The sequence below is a fragment of the Pistacia vera genome, unplaced genomic scaffold (genome assembly GCF_008641045.1).
Source record: "Pistacia vera cultivar Batoury unplaced genomic scaffold, PisVer_v2 Contig200, whole genome shotgun sequence".
Classification (NCBI taxonomy): Eukaryota; Viridiplantae; Streptophyta; class Magnoliopsida; order Sapindales; family Anacardiaceae; genus Pistacia; species Pistacia vera.
The window spans coordinates 2,118,909-2,144,539 of record NW_022196003.1 but is presented as its reverse complement, the minus strand read 5'-3'; the positions used below and the strand labels follow the sequence as shown (position 1 = coordinate 2,144,539).

The 25,631-nt window shown below is 35.1% G+C and overlaps 1 protein-coding gene and 2 pseudogenes across 2 annotated transcripts; all 3 read left to right on the top strand.

The window, feature by feature from the left end:
- Positions 1-34: 34 nt before the first annotated feature.
- On the top strand, positions 35-25,398 carry LOC116128624 (microtubule-binding protein TANGLED). Of its 2 annotated transcripts, none has more exons than XM_031414376.1 (4): positions 35-268; positions 23,970-24,112; positions 24,244-24,305; positions 24,414-25,398. In XM_031414376.1, the coding sequence occupies exons 1-4, from the start codon at positions 188-190 to the stop codon at positions 25,205-25,207; spliced, it is 1,080 nt and encodes a 359-aa protein (XP_031270236.1). In that variant the 5' UTR covers positions 35-187; the 3' UTR covers positions 25,208-25,398. The 2 variants fall into 2 exon arrangements, with proteins under 2 accessions (XP_031270236.1, XP_031270237.1); XM_031414377.1 differs by lacking the exon at positions 35-268 and adding an exon at positions 335-457.
- Positions 6,990-22,452, top strand: LOC116128582 (annotated as a pseudogene).
- On the top strand, positions 7,288-9,626 carry LOC116128450 (annotated as a pseudogene).
- Positions 25,399-25,631: the final 233 nt, after the last annotated feature.

The window sequence follows — 25,631 nt, the reverse complement described above, 5'->3', positions numbered from 1 at the left end:
TTTTCAGTTTTCACTTCAAGAGTTAAAACTCAAGACTCTGAGACTGATAGTGAAAGACAGAGAGTGAAAACCCCAGTTCGAGTTACTGGTTGATGGACCCTTAAGAGAGGGAAGTGGGAAGGAGCGGAGGAGGCTAGAGGAGACCCACAGCGGCTTTTTTTGGTTTGAGCTTTTTGAGCGAATAAAAATGGTCGCAAGAACCCCACCAAAGCAGAGGAGAGTTATGGCTCCTCTCAATCCAAATCTAATCAGAGAAACTGTAAAGAAGGTACTAATAACTGTTAAATATTCGTCAATGTGCTTGCTGGGGTCTTCAGTTTTATTATTTTAGATGTGACAAGATGTGATTTCTTTTTTTAGTGATTTAGCCCAGTAAGGAACTGGTTTAGAAATTTGTTTGTTTCTTTTCATTTGCTTCTTTTTCTCGGCAACCAAGTTGAGAATTTTGTCCAGACTTGTGGGTTTTTTTTATCCTTTCATGGTGTGACAAATTTTGAGTTCTTTTTGTTTCGTTTATTTTCCCGCTATTTCATTCTTCTTTGATTGATACCTAGATTCAACTGTGTCGACATGAACCTTTATATATGTTCCATCTAATGCATCCAAATAGTTCTAGCAGGCAAATAGAGGCAGAAACATAAAACATAAGTATATATGCATAATGTGCAACACAATAACATGTGAACCTTATACGATGGCCTAGATTTGACCTTGAACCATTTCCCCTGCTCATCGATTGAATTCTCTGGTATTGGCTTTGGTTTTGTGAGTAAAATTGTATGCAATCTCAAAACAACATTCATACAGAATTTGTCTCACCCAATCTAACGATGTGTCTTTCTAACCCTGTTCTTGACATGGTGTGCAACTATGTGAAGAAAACTACCTACCATTTCCTTTACTGATGTATACCTAGTTGACTGTAACCTCCCTGAGTTTTGAGTAAATAACATAACTTCTCCAGGGATTTGCAGTCCATTCTATAATTCTCTAGACATTGCAGGTCACTATCATAAAGAATTTCCTATAAATTGATTGACCTAATATGATATCTATGCCCAATTCCACTCCCAAACGCTATAGACCGCTGAGTGCTAAAGCATGCCACAACAAGGAGTAAGCATGGTACATGTTTTCCATCATGTCCAAGTGCATAAGCATAAGTGTGAACAAATGCTCTTCTGCCTTAGAGTTGAACGGTCATAACGGTTTCACCTATTCCATTTACGAAGAATTGATCAATACAACCCTAAATAGTGTGAACAGTGCACAACAAAAACAAAATCATGTCCACACACATCAGGAAGTATAGCACAACAACTATCATTGATATGGTTATTATCCACCGTCGTGAACCAGAAAAATGAAAACAAAGAAGCAAAAACAGTTACACAAATATCAATATCTTTGGTTATTATTTACGCCATTCTATTTGTTGCCTTGATAACTACCCTAGCATATCAAAGCTTTTCCAAAGGGAAACACTCTCTCCTTACACTAATATGTGCACACACATTCACAGACTCATAGAATTATTTTTAATACAAGGCTTTTCACCAAACAATTAACATAGGAACAAGGTAAATACTAACTTTTGCTGAGTATATGTGATTTATCGAGTGGCTGCAATGTGAACCTTTTGAAACGTAATATGACCAAACTGTTTGGAGTTAAACCGTCTTTCTTCTTATGTAACTAATGTGAAGTATCAAACTAAACCCTAAACCTGTCATCCACGACGTAGTTGAGATTTTCGTTGTTAAAGTGAAATTGTTCATTATCCTCAATTAAAACTAATCTTTATCACTTAAAAGAACAGGATAATGACAATTTCCCACCCAAGGTTTGGCCTAACGACAATTTCTCACTCAAAAGTTTCAAAAAGACACTTTCTCACTCACCGTTAAGATCCGTTAGTGAAATATGTTTTGAAGAAAGGCGGATGGTCAATTTACATGAAGCTGCAAAAATCAACATTTAAAAATTGAAATCTCGACCTGACACACAGTTACGACAACGACTGGCCAAAAAAAAACGTTGAAAGCGGCGACTGGCGACTAGTTACGCATCAAGTGGAAATGGGATTAGGATTTTGGCTTATATAAAAAGGTCAAGTTATAGTGTGATATCATCGCAAAAATATTTCTCTCTACTCCTATTGCAAAGGGTTCTTACCTATAGTTTAGAGTTTTTTTGTATTCCCTTTATTTTGGGTATTTCTAGTATAACTCAAAGTTTGTTATATTCTTCAAGAATAGTAAAAATGTTCTACAACGCCCGAAGACGTAGGTAACATAACGAACCTCGTTAATTTTTTGATGTTCTTATTTTTTGCATTTATTGTAGCCATTTATTTCTACTCTAGTGTTATATTATATTTTAACAACTAGTGTTAATTTGTGTTTCCGCTACACAACACTAATAAATGGAGTTGTAGATCACTTTCTATATAAAATACTTGAAGTTAAGAGAATCAATGAGATATATTTGCAATACGAAGTCTTTACTTTTATTAGGACCCAACTGCGAGCACAACATTATAATACTGGCTCTTGGGGCATAGATCAAATATGATTTGTATTAGTGTTCATCAAATATGCTTTATTAGTGCTCATCATATTATACTTACTAACATAATGAACAAAATATATCAACTGACCCCAGAGTTTATTTACATAAACTAAATAACACTTACTATATTCAATAAAGTCAAACTCAGTTCACCAATGGGCTTCAGAATCTACACATTTAACTTCAAAAGGTTGATTACATTAGATTGTGAAGGCAAAGTCGAGGAAACATCCAGGAGATAAGCAATTTGGTGATACCGCGTGCTTTACTTGACAAATTCTCAAAAGCAAAAATATATGACCTTCTTAGTGTTAGTGACGTGACCTTTTTAGTGTTAGTGCCATGACTTCGTTTGCTGTTGAGATATATGTACAAATTTTCATGTTGCTTAAATATTAGTCTCCATGATTCGAGGGTTTTTTCCCACCGCGGCTAAATATTTTCATTTTCTTTCTATTAATAGAGACAATTAACAGGAAAGGCAAAACTTTACCTACTCCACTTAGTTTAATTTGGCTTCACTAATTGCTTTGTACCTCATATATTAGTGCTAGTGCTAATAATTTCCGGCAAATAATATTAGTGTAGAGCATGCATGCACTAAAAGAGTGATAATTTGAACTAGTTAATTGTCTCTATTAAGATTGTCTGTGGGGAAAAAGGAGACATGGGCATTATCATTCATCATTTTGCTCACAAACAAACGTCAAATAATTGAAGTTAAGAGACCCATACGTAAGTCTTTACTTTTGATTAGTGCTAAAACTTTTTCGTTTATTTGTATTACTTGAAAAAGTTTCTAAAACAAAGTAGAATTCAAACCAACTTATTTATCCACATTAATGTTAGTGGATAAGACTGGACCGCTATATATGTTTCAAGTATTGAGGCAACATGAATCTAGCTAGGCTTTTAGCACTAATAAGGTAATCCTTTCTCGTCAACTTACTTAAGATGTGTAATATTATATATATATATTAGTTGAAGGCCTTGGATATGTAAGTTCCCATTGTTTCCATGTCCGAATGCACTTATTTTCTCTGCTCTTTCATCTTCTCTTCATACAAAACTTCCAATGCCATGCCTTAGAATTAAGTCCAGCAACTTCACACTAGCTACTTGGCTTATTGGCTCTGTAATTCATAAGGTTTGGTCACTTTGGTATCTGTACATAATTATATCATGCTCTATTTTCATTTCTGATAAATATGTGTGTGTGTGTTTTTTATGGACTTTCTGTTTTTAATTAGTCTCAATCCTTCTCTGGAAGTGGAACCTGCATGTTTTTGCTGTTTCTGGTTGTTTGGTTTCACTTTCTACTGTGTTTGAGAAATTCACTTTCTTGTCAAAGCAATACATAAAATATACGAAGAGGGCACACTTTCTCTGTAATTTTCTCGGGGAATAAATTGCGCGACTTATCTATAATAGGGAGAATTATTCGTCCAAAGCATGCATTTCTCCATTGATTTGAGGTTTTTTTCTCCACCGCTGCTAAATTTTTTCATTTTCTTCTCATTAATGAAACCCCAAGCTGAAAACATTCTCAATACCCATTTCATTTATCCTTTTATTGATTTTTGCTCTCTTTTACTATTAGCTTTCCTCTTCACACCCATCACACTCTCCCTTAGTATGAGTCATCCCATCTTCTTGCGTCCTAGAAATTTTTCTCTTGTCCTAGCTTTGTCAATCCTAATATCATTCTTTTTACCACCCTCACATTTCTTAGTAGCCTATTTGTTTCTCATTATCTTGTCTCCATGCTAATCACTGCTAGGGGTATAATTCAACGTTTCTTCAACTGCTTCTTCACACTTTACGATCACTTCTTACCATCTTCATCACTTGGGTCAACCAAAACCAAGAAACCTAGAACTGGCTCTTGCTACAGTTGAAGAGATTGAAGACTTGAAGTAGGAGGTAACTTAATCGAGCATGAGCTAGAGCAGTTGGATTCATAAATAGGCAATTAGTGTCTTTGTAGAGAAAGGGTGATGGTTAATTTGTCATGCTATTTATGGTGTATGTATTTTCTATTTCTTTTACTTATTAATGTATTCAATAAAGGAATGTTTTTTTACATGTTTACATCCAACTCCATTGGATCGTTTATGGTTACTGGAAGCTATCGTCATTGGATTTTGATAAATTATATCTTAGTGAAAAAGAAATTTATTTCGCCGTTGGATTGCACCTATCTAATGAACATGGATAAAAAATTGAAAAAACAAAAAGTAAAAATGAACTACTTCATATATAGAAAAAGAATAACAAAGAATGGGATAACGACAATTTCCCACCCAAGGTTTGGCCTACACAATTTCTCACTCAAAAAGTTTAAAAATACACTTTCACTCACCGTTAAGATCCGTTACTGAAAACTATTTTGAAGAAGGGCGGATGATCAATTTATATGAAGTCACAAAAACCAATATTTAAAAATTGAAGTCTTTGTTCGTGTAGCGAAGCTTCGTTGAATGGTTGTCACGTATCAAAGACCCAAAAAAACAAAAAAAAGAACAAAAGGTCATTTACCTTCTCTATTGTTATTGGCTACTAGTTGATGACGATTGAGCAAAATTTAAGATGTGGAGGATTATTTTAAAATTTTACAATTTGGGGCAGTGAAGAGATTATGTGTAACCATTTTTTGGAAAATTAGGTTCTTCCTTATAAAATTCATTTTATTAGGAAAATAATCAAAACTAAGAGTTAAATTTTTTAAATAATTGTAATAAAAAGTTAAACTTAAACACTCCGCTTATTTGACCTCTCTTGAAATTTATAATTCTTTTAAAAATCCTAAATTTATAATAAATTTAAATACTCTTTTAACATATATTTAAGATGTCCGGGTCAGCTTATGCGTATTTCGATCTCGATCTCAACTAACTTTGAGGTATCGAACATGAGACTATGCGTCTATCCACGCTATTCTCAATTCGTCCTAACCATCTAAGTTACACACAATAGGTAAAATCCACCAACCTTTCTTTGTGAACCGAATTCAAATGTTTTCATCAACTCTTACAATTTTTTCAGAAGGAGAAAATAATAATCTTGAGTCATACAAGTACTAATCATGCATCGTGTTACTACATATGCTAACATTTTTTTAAATAAAATTAGATTAGATTGATTTATAAATTTCAAGAATCAAATTTGTTTTATTTCTGTGAGATCGCTTAATATGAAGTCCACCGCTATTATTGAAATGTATTTTATATCCTATTAAGGTTTTTTTTTTTTTCATATTTTTATGCAAACCGTTAATAAAAAGCCCTTTTTTATTTTATGTAATACATAGTACCGATTAAAAAAAATAAAAACAAGTAAAAGTCTAAAATAAAGAGAGAGTCAAACACATAGTCAAACCGATACCCGTACACCATTACTAGTCGGCTCCGTTTAATCAACCCAAATACCCTGATTTCCTTCACTTAAACGCTCCAACTCCAAGTCTTACTATTATATAGCCGTTGGAAACAAATCAAACGCTTTCAAATCCACGGCTAACATTCATTTCAATTCAAAATCAAATCCTCTCTCTCTCTCCCATTTACGTTCCAAATCTCTCTCTCACTCACTCTCTCTCTCTCTCTAAAATTCGTAATTTTGTTTTCAAAATTATCAACTCTCAATCTTTTTTCAACAAATCAGACGGTGGAAATGGAATCCGAGCAATGCGAACACCACTGCGATTCAATACAGGTTCGTTCTGGTTCTCAATTCAAGAATTTGTTCTTTTTTGGTTGTAATTTGGTGAAAGATTTGATTTAATTTCATAATTAGTTCTGTTTTCTTTGTTTTAAGAACATATTGATTTCGTGTTACCTGTTCTCTAAATGTGTTTTCTGCTTCTTTTTTTCGATTTTCTCTCTTTTTTTAATTCCATCAAACCGTAAAGAGCGAAACTCCTGATTCAGGTTAGTTTTTTTTTGTGAAATTTAGTAGTAAATGTTAGAATTGTATTTGTTTTTGTGTGATGAAATGAATGTGGATATGAGTTTTGTATATTCTTGATATTATCCTTTCTTCTATCTAGGGTTTTTAAGTGTAATGTTTGGTTGCTGGGAAAGTAAAAATCAACTTCTTATTTTTTTGCCTAATAATTTTTTTGGTATTGTGAAGTTTTGTTTTGTGTAACTGACTGAAGTTTAATGTTCAATTGGGTCTCTAAAAGATGAATCATGTGATTAAAAACATATTTTTTTTAGATCTTTAGTGACCGAAGTGAGGGTTTTGACTGCTTATTTGTTGCTTCTTCTATTTCTGTCATTTGAATTTTATATTAGGGTTTTGTTGTTGCTTGAACTAGTTGAAGAGAGTAGCAATTTCATGGATGAGGATGGTTTATCGAACACAAACCGAGAATTTTTCCAGCTCAAGGGCCAACCCTTCCAATATTGAGAAGATTATATGTTTGAGCAATAAGATTCAGGTAAAATGGCCTCTTGTATCCCTTTCACTTTATTTCTTGCTGAGAAGTAGGATAGTTTAGTCTTATTTTAGGCAATTGAGTTTCAAAAATGAACGATTTGTGTTCAGTTTATTTGTAGTGTAGGTAATTGCTCTGTTTGGTATCAAGTCTGTAAAATTTGAGTCTTCTCTTTGTTTTTTTTTTTTTTTTATTGGTTTCGGGATTAATGTTGATGCTTTATGTTATAGGATTTGAAGAGAGATCACTCAAGTCTTTCAGATCAAGTGAAGAACATGAATACTGATTTGTTTCCTGGCCCTGGTGTTTTAGACAATCTTCAGAATCTCAGTGAGTATCAGATACTGATTTTGGCAATTGTTTCTCACCTTTTTTTCTTTCTTTTGTTTTACTGATTTTAATTGCTATTTTTGGTATTAGGTAATGAATATGACTTTTAAAAGAAATACATAGATGAGTCCTCTGACGAAAGCGGCTTTACAATGAATGATTGAGCTGAAAGGCAATATTAGGGTCTTCTGCATGTGACCTTTAAATCAAGCTGAAATTACTAATGGTCCAGTTCTGTTGTTGAATTTGACCTTCTCAAGAAAATGAGCTACAAATTGTTTCTTCTGATTCTTCTAAAAAGCAATTCAAGTTTGATTTTGTGTTTAAGCCCGAGGACAATCAAGGTAATCCTTGATCTCATGAATGATTTTTGCAATGCAAAGCATTTGCTATAATGGATATTGAACTGTTTAAATATTTAATCCTGGGTTTCTATTATATGCAGAGGCTGTTTTTGCACAAACAAACCTATTGTGACTTCAGTACTGGATGGCTTAATGTCTGCATTTTGCATATGGACAAACTGGAACTGGGAAGACATTTACAATGGAGGGTACACCTGAAAATAGAGAGTGAACTACAGACTTTAGAGGAGTTGTTTCATATTTCCAAAGACAGAACTGGTGTCATGAGATATGAGCTATTTGTTAGCATGTTGGAGGTTTACAATGAGAAGATAAGGGACCTTTTAGTTGAAAACTCTAACCAACCTTCTAAGAAGTAAGTTCCCTTGATCATTTACTCAAACACCACACTTTTATGTGATTTATGTTATGTGCTGAGGACTGCTGATTGTTATCACTTCCCTGCTGGCAACAAGCTGATTGCCAGACTTTGATCACTTGGCAATAGAAGCTACATTTTCTTTTTAGACCTCTTCTCTGTGATGAATCTATCACATTTCTGCTCCTTCACAATTAACAAAAAAAAAAAAAAATGCTGTTTTTTTACTGGGCTATCTTTGAATGATTCTAAAGAACTGGACTAAACAGAGCTTTTCTTTTTAAGAATTGGGGTGGATCTTTTTAAGAATTGTGTTGCACAGATAATAATTTGAAGTATTTAATGTTATGCATATGAAGGTTGGAGATAAAGCATGCAGCAGAAGGAACCAAGAAGTGCCAGGACTCATTGAAGCTCGAGTCTACACTACGAGGAAGTGTGGGAGCTCCTCAAGTCTGGGCCAAAGCCAGATCTGTAGGATCCACTAACGCTAACAGCTCAGTAGCCGATCTCACTGGTAAGTTTTAATAGTCCTTTTAGGGTGATTTAGACAAGTTGATCAAACAGGGTGCCCAAGCTTTATAGATTGTAGTAATGACAAAAAATTGTCTGTGTGTAGCTTGTTGCGAGTGACTGTGAAGGGGGAGAATCTAATAAATGGACATAAGACTAAAGTCACCTCTGGCTTAGACTTGGCTGGTAGTGAGCGTGTGGGGAAGATTGAAGTTGAAGGTGAGAGATTGGGAATCTCAATTTATAAACAAATCTCTCTCAGCACTTGGTGATGTTATATCTGCCCTGGCATCAAAATCAGGCCACGTTCCATACAGGTTCCTCTCTCTTTCTCTCTCAGGTATCTGTTCACGGCCATAAATTGTTATATCTGAAATGTTTGTATTTTTATTGAACGGAATCAAAGCTTACTCATATGCTACAGAGCTCCCTAGGTGATGTTTTGTTTTGGCATTTTACATTCAGATTTGATCCTCCACAATTTGGTTCCTGGCAATTTCTGAGGTTAATTCCTCTGACAGAATTGCTTGGTACTTGTACTGGGTTGTGGAATTTGAATACATTTTTATACTCCTTACCCATCCCATTGGTCATTTATTACATTTTTGTTTGCACTCATGGGTCTTCTTCTCAAGGAATATTTCTAACTAGAATATGTAATGCAGGAGGGATTGCAAAACTCTGATTTTTGTCCAGATCAGCCCAAATTCTGGAGACCTCGGGGAGACCCTTTGTTCTCTGACTTTGCCAGCCGATTTCGGGAATTGAAAGTGGCCTGCTCGCAAGCAGGCTGATGTGTCGAACTCTTCAGTACAAGCAAATGGTATGTTTTTTCTAAGTTTTTGCACAATTTATATTGCTCCCAGACCAGAAACTCAGTTTTTTTATAATAATAGCAGAAAAGTTGAAGCAGGATGAGAAGGAAACAAGAGAGTTACAGGATAATTTGCAGTCTTTGCAATTAAGGCTCGCTGCCAGAGAACATATCTGCAGAAGTCTTCAAGAAAAGGTAATTATAGGACTCAGGCCTTTTAAAAGCTTACTATGATATCTTGTTAATTTGTTATTTGTGCATTGCACTCATAATTTTTTTCTGAACGATTATAGTAGCTAGAAAAGGGGACAGTACGCAATAAAAGGGAGAACTATTTATAATAAACTAGGTAACTACATATCAAAATATATCCCTGCTGGCATATGGTTAAGTGCACACACAATGCACTATCAACCCACAAAAAAACATCGAAACTGTGTTTACAAAACATCAACCCACACCAAACTGGTTGCACTTACTAACACTACAAAAGCAAGCAAGGGATAGCATCATGTCAAACATCAAGATTTTCCTACATTTACACATCATTCCAAAAAAGATAAGACCACAACATGAATTTAGACTAAAGATCAAATGAGAGGCGATACACATTACTTTCACTAAATTGCTTTCTCATATACTCCCGCCTAATCGCCATCGGCAACACGAAGGAGAACTCTATCTTATGTGGTTCCTTGCATATTGCCTCTCCTGTCTCAAGCATCTCATTGGTAGTGAAACCATCCAATTCAATTATCGCATTAAACAACATGCTTTTTCTTTCTATCTCCTCACCCTCTTTTTTGAAAAAAGCGACAATATCCTTTATCTCTTCCCTATTGCCCTTCTTAAGCTTTCCCGAACCTGCCAATTTGGTCCATCAAATCAGATTAACCATCATCCCTTACACTTTTATTTCGGCTATTGACGACCTTTCTGCTAGGGTTAGCTGTGGCTGTCTGGCATGTGGACCCAGCAACATCTTCCTTCATAGGAACATCCCTTCTATCTCAAGATCAACATCAACTTCCATATCTTCATCATTGTTGGCGGCGTTATCTATGTCAAGTTCCTCAACTACATCAGCTGCAGTCTTGGTTGCTGCGCTGGTGGCTCTATCTTTCCTAAAGATTGTCACTAAGGAGTCATAGTGCAGAAAGGGTTTGTGTTGCAAACCCTTGGCTGTCGGATGGCTCTACAAGACAAGAATATTTTAAATGATCAACAAATCAAAACCAAAAACAAGTTATTAAAATAAGCAACTTATTGCATTAGTAGTTTTAGGAAATAAAAAGTACTAACGTTGCACCATTCATTGAAAACATCCTTCAACGTCGTTATGCATTTTTTTTTTCAGCATTCCACCTGAAGTTGCTACCTTGCTTAATCATTTCTTTTGTAGCACCATATTGGCGCTTCCAAATCTCCACCCTTGATTCGATGAGAATCATGGCCTTTAGACCATGCCAGGCAGCCTTTCTTCCAACATTTTTTCCAGTTGGGTCAATTACCCAACTTTTAACGTCCCGTTTTCTGCTCTAAAGTTCCCAGTGTGACTGATTTGAACCAGACATTGAATTAGTTGGGCATCCTTTGCCTTCTTCACTGTCTCTTAATCCAAGCCTTCTTCCCTTTGCCCTTTGGTTTTCCTTTGATCTTTGGTTCGTCTTGATTCAAACTCTGATCGTCACTGTCTCCATGTGTTGGGTCTGTATCCATTCTGTTCCCTACATGCACATCAAATAAGAGAAGCAGTCAGGATGATATTGACATGATTATAACAAATGAGATAACAAGGAAATCCCAAATGACTCAAGCATGCAACAGGTTATACATAAAAACATAAGGCAGATCATGTAAGTTATCCACTAAAAATTCCAATGATCAACTAGCGACAATAAAACATCCATCAACAACATTTAAATAACCAGCAAGCAATTTGTACAATAAAGTTTCATACAGTCCAAGTGGGAAAAAAGTAAGCCGGCTAATTGTTTTGCAACAAAATACATAACATTGTGCTAAGGCCAACAAAACATAATGTTTTAGCCCCAAACTACGCATTTTGCAAATCATCCAACTGTTAAACATTTCTTGAGCCAAATTATCTCTCCATGCAGTCCACATTGGACTGGTATCCACCTACCTAATAGCTTCACCATTGTCTTCCTCTTCCTAAAGGGGATTGACAACTTCTCCAACCTCACTCTCAATAGGGTCTACGGCCATTTATGTCCTAATAAAGTTATGTAACAGACAACAACAAAAAATGATTCTACATTGAGTTTCTATCAAGTAGAAAGATGATTCTCTCAAAATAGCCCATTCTTTTTTTTTTTAGTATGCTAAAACATCTCTCAATACAGTTTCTGGCTTGAGAGTGTTTCATATTGAAAAATTCTTGCGGTGTTGCCAGTTGACAACCTTGCCTCCACTCTGTCAAGTGGTATCTTTGCCCTATATATGGTATCAGGAACCCTTCCCCATTGGTGTATCTAGCATCACATAAATAGTAAAACCTTGTAATCATAATTAAAATGTCAGACTCCAAAATACACATGCTATATATTAGTCTAAACGAACATATACAACAAAGTTTTATTGAGAGATTACCTTGGGGAACCTTTAATCAATTTCTCCTACTAATGGCATCCCTTAATACTCTACCATCCACAGCTGAACCTTCCCACCCACGTAGGACATAAATGAATTGCATGCTTGGGGAGCAAACACCCAAGACATTAGTCGCTATTTCATTCTTTCTTGATTGATACCTAGGATTGTCAACTGTGTCGACATGAACCTTTATATATGTTCCATCTAATGCATCCAAATAGTTCTAGCAGGCAAAATAGAGGCAGAAACATAAAACATAAGTATATATGCATAATGTGCAACACAATATAACATGTGAACCTTATAACGATGGCCTAGATTTGTACCTTGAACCATTTCCCCTGCTCATCGATTGAATTCTCTGGTATTGGCTTTGGTTTTGTGAGTAAAATTGTATGCAATCTCAAAACAACATTCAATACAGAATTTGTCTCACCCAATCTAACGATTTGTCTTTTCATAACCCTGTTCTTGACATGGTGTGCAACTATGTGAAGAAAACTACCTACCATTTCCTTTACTGATGTATACCTAGTTGACTGTAACCTCCCATGAGTTTTGAGTAAATAACATAACTTCTCCAGGGATTTGCAGTCCATTCTATAATTCTCTAGACATTGCAGGTCACTATCATAAAGAATTTCCTATAAATTGATTGACCTAATATGATATCTATGCCCAATTCCACTCCCAAACGCTATAGACCGCTGAGTGCATAAGCATGCCACAACAAGGAGTATAAGCATGGTCAACATGTTTTCCATCATGTCCAAGTGCATAAGCATAAGTGTGAACAAATGCATCTTCTGCCTTAGAGTTGAACGAGTCATAACGGTTTCACCTATTCCATTTACGAAGAATTGATCAATACAACCCTAAATAGTGTGAACAGTGCACAACAGAAAACAAAAATCATGTCCAACAACATCAGGAAGTATATTTTTTTTATTTTTTTTTTTTTTGTTTTTTTTCTTTCTTTCGGACATGAACCAGAAAATGAAAAACAAAGAAGCAAAAACAGTTACACAAATATCAATATCTTTGGGTTATTATTTACGCCATTCTATTTGTTGCCTTGATAACTAGACCCTAGCATATCAAAGCTTTTCCAAAGGGAAACACTCTCTCCTTACACTTAATATGTGCACACACATTCACAGACTCATAGAATTATTTTTAATACAAGGCTTTTCACCAAACAATTAACATGAGGAACAAGGTAAATACTAACTTTTGCTGAGTATATGTGATTTATCGAGTGGCTGCAATGTGAACCTTTTGAAACGTAATATGACCAAACTGTTTGGAGTTAAACCGTCTTTCTTCTTATGTAACTAATGTGAAGTATTATCAAACTAAACCCTAAACCTGTCATCCACGACGTAGTTGAGATTTTCGTTGTTAAAGTGAAATTGTTCCATTATCCTACAATTAAAACTAATCTTTATCACTTAAAAAGAACAGGATAATGACAATTTCCCACCCAAGGTTTGGCCTAACGACAATTTCTCACTCAAAAAGTTTCAAAAAGACACTTTCTCACTCACCGTTAAGATCCGTTAGTGAAATATGTTTTGAAGAAAGGCAGGATGGTCAATTTACATGAAGCTGCAAAAATCAACATTTAAAAATTGAAATCTCGACCTGACAACAGGTTACGACAACGACTGAGCCAAAAAAAAACGTTGAAAGCGGCGACTGGCGACTAGTTACGACATCAAGTGGGAAAATGGGATTAGGATTTTGGGCTTATATAAAAAAGGTCAAGTTATAGTGTTGATCATCGCAAAAATATTTCTCCTTATACTCCTATTGCAAAGGGTTCTTACCCTATAGTTTAGAGTTTTTTTGTATTCCCTTTATTTTGGGTATTTCTAGTATAACTCAAAAGTTTGTTATATTCTTCAAGAATAGTAAAAATGTTCTACAACGCCCGAAGACGTAGGTAACAATAACGAACCTCGTTAATTTTTTGATGTTCTTTATTTTTGCATTTATTGTAGCCATTTATTTCTACTCTAGTAGTGTTATTATTATATTTTAACAACTAGTGTTAGAATTTGTGTTTCCGCTACACAACACTAATAAATGGAGTTGATAGATCACTTTCTATATAAAATACTTGAAGTTAAGAGAATCAATGAGATATATTTGCAATACGAAAGTCTTTACTTTTTATTAGGACCCATAACTGCGAGCAACAACATTATAATACTGGCTCTTGGGGCATAGATCAAATATGATTTGTATTAGTGTTCATCAAAATATGCTTTATTAGTGCTCATCAATATTATACTTACTAACATAATGAACTAAAATATATCAACTGACCCCAGAGTTTATTTACATAAACTAAATATACAGCTTACTATATAGTCAATAAAGTCAAACTCAGTTCACCAATGGGCTTCAGAATCTACACATTTAACTTCAAAAGGTTGATTACATTAGATTGTGAAGGCAAAGTCGAGGAAACATCCAGGAGATAAGCAATTTGGTGATACCGCGTGCTTTACTTAGACAAATTCTCAAAAGCAAAAATATATGACCTTCTTAGTGTTAGTGGACGTGACCTTTTTAGTGTTAGTGGCCATGACGTCGTTTGCTGTTGAGAGATATATGTACAAATTTTCATGTTGCTTAAATATTAGTCTCCAATGATTCGAGGGTTTTTTCCCACCGCGGCTAAATATTTTCATTTTCTTTCTATTAATATGGGTTCAAGAGACAATTAAACAGGAAAGGCAAAACTTTACCTACTCCACTTAGTTTAATTTGGCTTCACGTAATTGCTTTGTACCTCATAATATTAGTGCTAGTGCTAATAATTTCCGGCAAATAATATTAGTGTTAAGAGCATGCATGCACTAAAAGAGGTGAATAATTTGAACTAGTTAATTGTCTCTATTAAGATTGTCTGTGGGGAGAAAAGGAGACATGGGCATTATCATTCATCATTTTGCTCACAAACAAACGTCAAATAATTGAAGTTAAGAGACCCATACGTAAGTCTTTACTTTTGATTAGTGCTAAAACTTTTTCGTTTATTTGTATTACTTGAAAAAGTTTCTAAAACAAAGTAGAATTCAAACCAACTTTATTATCCACAGTTAATGTTAGTGGATGAAGACTGGACCGCTATATATGTTTCAAGTATTGAGGCAACATGAATCTAGCTATGCGTTTAGCACTAATAAAAGGTAATTACTTTCTCGTCAACTTACTTAAGATGTGTATATATATATATATATATATTAGTTGAAGGCCTTGGGATATGTAAGTTCCCATTGTTTCCATGTCCGAATGCACTTATTTTCTCTGCTCTTTCATCTTCTCTTCATAACAAAACTTCCAATGCCATGCCTTAGGAATTAAGTCCAGCAACTTCACACTAGCTACTTGGCTTATTGGCTCTGTAATTCATAAGGTTTGGTCACTTTGGTATCTGTACATAATTATATACATGCTCTAGTTTCATTTCTGATAAATATATTGTGTGTGTGTGTTTTTTATGGACATTCCAGTTGTTTAATTAGTCTCAATCCTTCTCTGGAAGTGGAACCTGCATGGTTTTGCTGTTTCTGGGTTGTTTGGTTTCACTTTCTACTGTGTTTGAGAAAATTCACTTTCTTGTCAAAGCAATACATATAAATATACGAGAGAGGGCACACTTTCTCTGTAATTTTCTCGGGGAATAAAATTGCGCGACTTAATTCTATAAATAGGGAGAATTATTCGTCCAAAGCATGCATTTCTCCATTGATTTGAGGTTTTTTTCTCCACCGCTGCTAAATTTTTTCATTTTCTTTCTATTAATGAAACCCCAAGCTGAAAACATTCTTCAATACCCATTTCTATTTATCCTTTTATTGATTTTTGCTCTTCTTTTACTATTAGCTTTCCTCTTCACACCCATCACACTCTCCCTTAGTATGAGTCATCCCATCTTCTTGCGTCCTAGAAATTTTTCTCTTGTCCTAGCTTTGTCAATCCTAATATCATTCTTTTTACCACCCTCACATTTCTTAGTAGCCTATTTGTTTCTCATTATCTTGTCTCCATGCTATACACTGCTATGGAGTATAATTCAACGTTTCTTCAACTGTCTTCTTCACACTTTACGATCACTTCTTACCATCTTCATCACTTGGGTCAACCAAAACCAAGAAAACCTAGAACTGGCTCTTGCTACAGTTGAAGAGATTGAAGGACTTGAAGTAGGAGGTAACTTAATCGAGCATGAGCTAGAGCAAGTTGAGATTCATAAATAGGCAATTAGTGTCTTTGTAGAGAAAGGGTGATGGTTAATTTGTCATGCTATTATATTGTGTATGTATTTTCTATTTCTTTTACTTTATTAATGTATTCAATAAAGGAATTGTTTTTTACATGTTTATCATCCAACTCCATTGGATCAGTTTATGGTTACTGGAAGCTATCTTTGTCATTGGATTTTGATAAATTATATCTTAGTGAAAAAGAAAATTTATATTCGCCGTTGGATTGCACCTATCTAATGAACATGGATAAAAAATTGAAAAAACAAAAAGTAAAAATGAACTACTTTAATCATATAATAAGAAAAGAATAAACAAAAGAATGGGATAACGACAATTTCCCACCCAAGGTTTGGCCTAACGACAATTTCTCACTCAAAAAGTTTAAAAAATACACTTTCTCACTCACCGTTAAGATCCGTTACTGAAAACTATTTTGAAGAAGGGCAGGATGATCAATTTATATGAAGTCACAAAAACCAATATTTAAAAATTGAAGTCTTTGTTCGTGTAGCGAAGCTTCGTTGAATGGTTGTCACGTATCAAAGACCCAAAAAAACAAAAAAAAAGAACAAAAGGTCATTTACCTTCTCTATTGTTATGTGGCTACTAGTTATGATGACGATTGAGCAAAATTTAAAGATGTGGAGGATTATTTTAAAATTTTACTAATTTGGGGCAGTGAGAGAGATTATGGTTAACCATTTTTTGGAAAATTAGGTTCTTCCTTATAAAATTCATTTTATTAGGAAAATAATCAAAACTAAGAGTTAAATTTTTTAAATAAATTGTAATAAAAAGTTATTAACTTAAAACTCCGCTTATTTGACCTCTCTTGAAATTTTATAATTCTTTTAGAAATCCTAAATTTATAATAAAATTTAAATACTCTTTTAACATATATTTAAGATGTCCGGGTCAGCTTATGCGTATTTCGATCTCGATCTCAACTAATCTTTGAGGTATCGAACATGAGACTATGCGTCTATCCACGCTATTCTCAATTCGTCCTAACCATCTAAGTTACACACAGATAGGTAAAAAATCCACCAACCTTTCTTTGTGAACCGAATTCAAAATGTTTTCATCAACTCTTACAATTTTTTCAGAAGGAGAAAATAATAATCTTGAGTCATACAAGTACTAATCATGCATCGTGTTACTACATATGCTAACATTTTTTTAAATAAAAATTAGATTAGATTGATTTATAAATTTCAAGAATCAAATTGGTTTTATTTCTGTGAGATCGCTTAATATGAAGTCCATCCGCTATTATTGAAATGTATTTTATATCCATATTAAGGTTTTTTTTTTTTTCATATTTTTATGCAATACCGTTAATAAAATAAGCCCTTTTTTAATTTTATGTAATACATAGTACCGATTAAAAAAATAAAACAAGTAAAAGTCTAAAATAAAGAGAGAGTCAAACACATAGTCAAACCGGATGACCCGTACACCATTACTGAGTCGGAGCTCCGTTTAATCAAACCCAAATACCCTGATTTCCTTCACTTAAACGCTCCCAACTCCAAAGTCTTACTATTATATAGCCGTTGGAAACAAATCAAACGCTTTCAAATCCAACGGCTAACATTCATTTCAATTCAAAATCAAATCCTCTCTCTCTCTCCATTTAACGTTCCAAATCTCTCTCTCACTCACTCTCTCTCTCTCTCTAAAATTCGTAATTTTGTTTTCAAAATTATCAAACTCTCAATCTTTTTTCAACAAATCAGACGGTGGAAATGGAATCCGAGCAATGCGAACACCACTGCGATTCAAACTCAGGTTCGTTCTGGTTCTCAATTCAAGAAATTTGTTCTTTTTTGGTTTGTAATTGGTGAAAGATTTGATTTAATTTCAAATTAGTTCTTGTTCTTGTTTTAAGAACATATTGATTCGGTTACCTGTTCTCTAAATGTGTTTTTGCTTCTTTTTTTCGATTTTTTCTCTTTTTTAATTCCAGATCAACCTAAAGAGCGAAACTCCTGATTCAGGTTAGTTTTTTTTGTGAAATTTAGTAGTAAATGTTAGAATTGTATTTGTTTTTGTGTGATGAAATGAATGTGGATATGTTTTGTATATTCTTGATATTCTTTCTTCTATCTGGGTTTTTAAGTGTAATGTTTGGTTGCTGGGAAAGAAAAAAATCAACTTCTTATTTTTTTGCCTAATATTTTTTGGTATGTGAAGTTTTGTTTTGTGTAACTGACTGAAGTTTAAGTTCAATTGGGTCTCTAAAAGATGAAATCATGTGATTTAAAAACATTATTTTTTTAGATCTTTAGTGACCGAAGTGAGGGTTTTACTGCTTATTTGTTGCTCTTCTATTTCTGTCATTTGAATATTTAATTAGGGTTTTGTTGTTGCTTAGAACTAGTTGAAGAGAGTAGCATTTCATGGATGAGGATGGTTTATCGAACACAAACCGAGAAATTTTCCAGCTCAAGGGCCAACCCTTCCAATATTGCAGAAGATTATGTTTGAGCAATAAGATCAGGTAAAATGGCGCTCTTGTATCACTTTCACTTTATTTCTTGCTGAGAAGTGGATAGTTTAGTCTTATTTTAGGCAATTGAGTTTCAAAAATGAACGATTTGTTTCAGTTTATTTTTGTAGTGTAGGAATTGCTCTGTTTGGTATCAAGTTCTGTAAAATTTGAGTCTTCTCTTTGTTTTTTTTTTTATGGTTTCGGGATTAATGTTGTGCTTTATGTTATAGGATTTGAAGAGAGATCACTCAAGTCTTTCAGATCAAGTGAAGAACATGAATACTGATTGTTTTCCTGGCCCTGGTGTTTTAGACAATCTTCAGAATCTCAGTGAGTATCAGATACTGATTTTGGCAATGTTTCTCCCTTTTTTCTTTCTTTTGTTTTACTGATTTATTGCTATTTTGGTATAGGTAATGAATATGAGCTTTTAAAAAAGAAATACATAGATGAGTCCTCTGAACGAAAGCGGCTTTACAATGAAGTGATTGAGCTGAAAGGCAATATAGGGTCTTCTGCAGATGTAGACCTTTAAATCAAGCTGAAATTACTATGGGTCCAGTTCTGTTGTTGAATTTGACTCTTCTCAAGAAAATGAGCTACAAATTGTTTCTTCTGATTCTTCTAAAAAGCAATTCAAGTTTGATTTGTGTTTAAGCCCGAGGACAATCAAGGTAATCCTGATCTCATGAATGATTTTTTCAATGCAAAGCATTTGCTATAATGGATATTGAACAGTTTAAATATTTAATCCGGGTTTTATATATGCAGAGGCTGTTTTTGCACAAACAAACCTATTGTGACTTCAGTACTGGATGGCTTAATGTCGCATATTTGCATATGGACAAACTGGAACTGGGAAGACATTTACAATGGAGGGTACACCTGAAAATAGAGGAGTGAACTACAGGACTTAGAGGAGTTGTTTCATATTTCCAAAGACAGAACTGGTGTCATGAGTATGAGCTATTTGTTAGCATGTTGGAGGTTTACAATGAGAAGATAAGGGACCTTTTAGTTGAAAACTCTAACCAACCTTCTAAGAAGTAAGTTCCCTCTGATCATTTACTCAAACACCACATTTTATGTGATTTATGTTTTATGGAGGACTGCTGATTGTTATCACTTCCCTGCTGGAACAGCTGATTGCCAGACTTATGATCACTTGAATAGAAGCTACATTTCTTTTTAGACCTCTTTCTCTGTGATGAATCATCACATTTCTGCTCCTTCACAATTACAAAAAAAAAAAAAATGCTGTTTTTTTAGCTGGGCTATCTTTGAGATGATCTAAAGAACTGGACTAAACAAGAGCTTTTCTTTTTAAGAATTGGGGTGGAATCTTTTTAAGAATTGTGTTGAACAGATAATAATTTTGAAGTATATGTTAATGTTACATGGATGAAGGTTGGAGATAAAGCATGCAGCAGAAGGAACCAAGAAGTGCAGGACTCATTGAAGCTCGAGTCTACACTACAGAGGAAGTGTGGGAGCTCCTCAAGTGGAGCCAAAGCCAGATCTGTAGGATCCACTAACGCTAACGAGCTCAGTAGCCATCTCACTGGTAAGTTTTAATAGTCCTTTAGGGTGATTTAGACAAGTTGATCAAACAAAGAGGTGACCAAAGTTTCATAGATTATAATGACAAAAATTGTCTTGTAGCTTGTTGCGAGTGACTGTGAAGGGGGAGATCTAATAAATGGACATAAGACTAGAGTCACCTCTGGCTGGTAGACTTGGCGGTAGTGAGCGTGTGGGGAAGATTGAAGTTGAAGGTGAGAGATTGAAGGAATCTCAATTTATAAACAAATCCTCTCAGCACTTGGTGATGTTATATCTGCCCTGGCATCAAATCAGGCCACGTTCCATACAGGTTCCTCTCTCTTTCTCTCTCAGGTATCTGTTCACTGCCATAAATTGTTATATCTGAAATGTGTTTTTATTGAAACCAGGAATTCAAAGCTTACTCATATGCTACAGAGCTCCCTAGGGAGTGTTTGTTTGCATTTTTACATTCAGATTTGATCCTCCAATTTGGTTCCTGGCAAGTTTCTGAGGTTATTCCTCTGACAGAATTGTTGCTTGTACTTGGGTTGTGGAGAATTTGATACATTTTTAATACTCCTTACCATCCCCATTGGTCATTTATACATTTTTGTTGCATCATGGGTCTTCTTCTCAAGGAATATTTCTAACTAGAATATGTAATGCAGGAGGGATTGAAAACTCTGATGTTTGTCCAGATCAGCCCAAATTCTGGAGACCTCGGGGAGACCCTTTGTTCTCTGAACTTTGCCAGCCGAGTTCGGGGAATTGAATGGCCTGCTCGCAAGCAGGCTGATGTGTCGAACTCTTCAAGTACAAGCAAATGGTATGTATTTTTCTCAAGTTTTGCACAATTATATTGCTCCCAGACCAGAAACTCAGGTTTTTTTATAATAATAGGCAGAAAAGTTGAAGCAGGATGAGAAGGAAACAAGAGAGTTAGGATAATTTGCAGTCTTGCAATTAAGGCTCGCTGCCAGAGAACATATCTGCAGAAGTCTTCAAGAAAAGGTAATATAGGACCAGGCCTTTTAAAAGCTTACTATATATCCTTGTTAATTTGTTATTTGTGCATGCATCAGTAATTTTTCTTGACAATGTTATAGCTTTCTCTGTAAGATATGTGCTGGTCAGTTCTTTGCATATAGGCATTTTGGTATTTTAGTGGCTATCTTGTGTATCTTCATTGTTTATTCCCTAACCAGAACTGTTACCGAACTTACTACAGGTCGGGACCTTGAGAATCAATTAGAAAATGAAAGGAAAACCAGAATAAAGCAGAGAACCAGAGCTTTTGCGGCGCTGCATACTCTCAGTCTTCAGGACTGTCAACTATAAAAGAAGCTGCAGGGAAGACAAGACAGAGAGAAAGCCTCCTTTGGGTCCTTCAAAATTAGGATGCCACTACGAAGAATCACCAATTCGCCCCCGCCATCTCCTGTCCCACCTCGGAAAACCACCACCATTAGACACAGAATGGCAACTTCAGTAGAAAAGAAAACAATCACAGCACCACCATAGAAACAGAATGGCAACTTCAGTTGATAAAGAAAACATTCACAGCAACAGATGGCGCAACAAACATCAAAAGCCTTCTGAAACCAAGACGTATTCCATCGCTGTCAGACCTCTCCTTCTGCAACATCAACAACAACACAAGTTATTCAGCCAAAAGAAGTATCATCGCAACCCTCCGGCCAGAGCCAGTCATACATGACAACACCACTCCGCCCTCTGTCTCCCGCTTTCAAAATGGAAGCACAATGGGCGGCAGGCAGTCACTCGTGAGGGACCCTCGAAAGGCGAGGTACTCGAAGCTGTTCTCCATTACAGAATACCGGACAACATCAGAGATTACCACACCAACTGCCATGAGGAGCAGCAGCAAGTTCATGGGGAGTCCTCCTACAAGGTCGCCGGTTCATGGAGGCCAAAGCATCCAACAGTTGTAGCACTGCAAAGGAAATCACTGGTTTGGAGTCCTTTAAAGCTGAGAGGCATGAAAAATAGCAGGAGGTCATTATTGCCTTCTCACATCCCACAACTGAGATGCTGCAATGACAAGGAAAACATGCCATGTTTTCACCTTCTCTGTATTGTCAATACCCTCCCTCCTCTATTATAGAAAAAAAAAAAAAAAAATTCCCCCATTCTTCTTTCTGTGTTGAATGAAGTTCATCTCCATTTCTTTTGCATTTTCTCTCTGTATTCAACTGTCTCTTGAGATTATACAATGTAGGAAATTATTCTAAAATTTTACAATGGAAAAAACAGATTCTTGTGGTTCTATGTGCATGCACTGGCAATTACGTGAAAACGTTCTTATAAATTGTTAACGTACATTAGTTACAAAGAAAACTTTCTCATAATATCATAGGTGGCCTATGTAAAAGAGAAAGAGATTTTATGACTTCTGAGTTGAGTCTTTATAGGCTTATAGGGTGATCATAAATTTCAAGGCTTCGAAGGATTATTGAAATGTAAGTGACGACAACCCCGTAAATTTACTAGATCTTCCCATTGTATTGTCAACCGATGATGGAGACAACTTCTAATATAAAATAAAATATTATATATGTTAAAATAATCTATAGGTTCAATTAAAATAAAAAAAAGTTAAATTCCACTACAATTTGAAAAATTAAATATAAAAAGAAAAAAAAATTGAAAGTACCGCTTGATGTTTAATGTCATTACTATTTATATAACGTTTTATTTTTCACATTTGATATTTGAATTTACATCTTAAATTCCATACTTTAATTATCATACACAAAACTTCGGAATTAACGGCACAGATCGATTCATACCAATTTTGATTGAGACACGTGTACTCCTCCACAAAAATAAATATAAAATACACGAAATTTAAAAAAAAAAAAAAAAAAAAAGTAGCCGTTTGTATACGTTTTCATAGGATGATTAGACCGTTGGACGAAAAGATCGTTACCAAGTTCCACGTTCAATATCTGCTCTGACTTTTCAGTTTTCACTTCAAGAGTTAAAACTCAAGACTCTTGGGAGATGAATGAAAGACGAGAGTGAAAACCCCATCGAGTTACTGGTTGAGGACCCTTAAGAGGGGAAGTGGGAAGGAGCGGAGGAGGCTAGAGGAGACCCACAGCGGCTTTTTTGGTTTGAGCTTTTTGAGCGAATAAAATGGTCGCAAGAACCCCACCAAAGCAGAGGAGAGAGATGGCTCCTCTCAATCCAAATCTAATCAGAGAAACTGTAAAGAGGTAATAAAACTGTTAATATTCGGCAATGTGCTTGCTGGGGTCTTCAGTTATTATTTTAGATGTGACAAGATGTGATTTCTTTTTTAGTGATTTAGCCCAGTAAGGAACTGGTTTAGAAATTTGTTTGTTTTTTCATTTGCTTCTTTTTCTGGCAACCAAGTTGAGAATTTTGCCAGACTTGTGGGTTTTTTTTCTATTCTGGTGACAAATTTTGAGTCTTTTTGTTTCGTTTATTTTCTCGGCAACCCAACCGAGAATTTTGTCTTAAGCGTGTTTTATTATTTTTTTTTTTTTTTTTTTTTTTTTTTTTTTTTTTGTTCAAACTCTATGGAATTTTTTTCATTTCCATAGAACTCAGCAACAAAAGCTAAAATTTTTTTTGGTGGGTTCGTCTTTTGTGAAGGTGGATAAATGTATGGCAAGATTGCAAGAGTTACAATACACAGTGGCAGGAGGGAATAAGATGATATCTGGGGTTAGTCTCAGTCCTAGAAGTACCAGAGGTTACTTGAAGGCTAGTCTCAGGTGCAAGCAAGAATCTTTAAGGTAAGTTCTCAGTTATGGGTTTGATTTTTTGTTTGTATATCAGTTAAAAATGGTAGTTATTTTTGTTGATTTTGATCCATATTTTATGCATATTCAAATGGGTTGTTCTTGTTTTTCTTGTTTAATTGAAGGATCAAGAATGCTGCAGCCCCTAGAAGGTCTCCAGGGGGAAAGTTGCCAGAAAGTGCAGGAGGTTAGTTTTGTAATGAGACCATTTTAATTTTCATTGTAATATATTTTCTCATCAACCAAACACTACCTTGATCTGATGTTGAATGACTTGAGTGTTTAATTTGTGCAGGAGAATGGCGAAGAATGTCGTTACCAGCAATGCTATTAGGCGAAACAATGGGAGAAATTCTGCAAGCAAGCCTATTTGCAAAAGAAATAGTAGCAGCAGTTGCCAATAAGACCAAGAAAATCACCATTGAAGATCCCAAAACACCAGTGACTCAAAAGAGAAATCAAAGACCAAATCCTGAAAACAGTGAACTCAAGGTTAGAAGAAAGAAGGAAAAACAAAATAAGCTACAATCAATCAGATCAGAATCCCGTTCGCCAACACTTCAAAGGGCTCGATCGCGTATCAATTTCAAGGTTTCACCACCTAAAGTAAGAGAATTTGACAAGGAGAACAACAGATATTTGGCAAATAGAGTGTCACCAAGGAATAGGCTATTTGCTAAAAAGACTGTTCTATTCCCAAATCCTTTGTTTCTTTCCACACCTTCACAGCAGCAAAAATTTTGCAAGACAAGGTCTCCAGTTGTCGCTAGAAACAAGCAATCTCCACACAAGTTCTTGATTAAGTCCCCACCATCAACTTCCAAGTTTCAAGTGAAGATCAAAAGCCCAGCAGTGGTTTCTCTTTCTCCTACAAGGCCAGCAAACTTGAGCAAGAAGAAGTCTCCGCAGCCGAAGCTGTCAACTGCTTCGAAATTTCGTCGTTCATTTTCACCTTCAAGATTGGCAAACAGATTGGTGTCTCCATTGAAGAGCAGAAAAAGTGTACAGAAGTGTGATGGGCAAACGAGTGGATTGAAACAGCGTCCTCCAACTTCAATACCCATGCGATTCTCGACAGGGAGATTTTGATGGGTGTGTGTTAGTTTTCTTTGGCTTTGCTTGAATATTTGTGTTCTTCTGAAATGTCCATAGTTTGATTCTTTTATTGTGAGCCCTTCTGTCTTACATACATTGTTTGTTTGATGTATAACTTTGTGAGCTATTCATTAATAACTCATAATCAAATTTCTGGTGTTATCATAAAGCGTTATTTCTGAACAACTCTGAGCAAGGAAACAGGAAATGCAAATGTGAACCCAACTTTTCTGCCATAGGATTCCATAACTTTCTAAGATCATCTAAAAAAGAAAGGGGAAAGTAGAATCTTTCTCATAAACTAAATATACAAAAGAGTCCCTGTGACGAGTACTGTACATAACAGATTTCATTCTACAAACTGTTCAAAATTGGCAATTCACCATAATAGGATATGTGACTTCAAAAATATTCTCAA

Excerpts from the sequence above, each read along its gene's own strand:
- LOC116128624 (XM_031414376.1), top strand. The coding sequence starts at position 188 with ATGGTCGCAAGAACCCCACCAAAGCAGAGGAGAGTTATGGCTCCTCTC. Across the intron at positions 269-23,969 it reads TCAGAGAAACTGTAAAGAAG|GTGGATAAATGTATGGCAAG; the intron begins GTACTAATAACT and ends TCTTTTGTGAAG. Across the intron at positions 24,306-24,413 it reads GTTGCCAGAAAGTGCAGGAG|GAGAATGGCGAAGAATGTCG; the intron begins GTTAGTTTTGTA and ends TAATTTGTGCAG.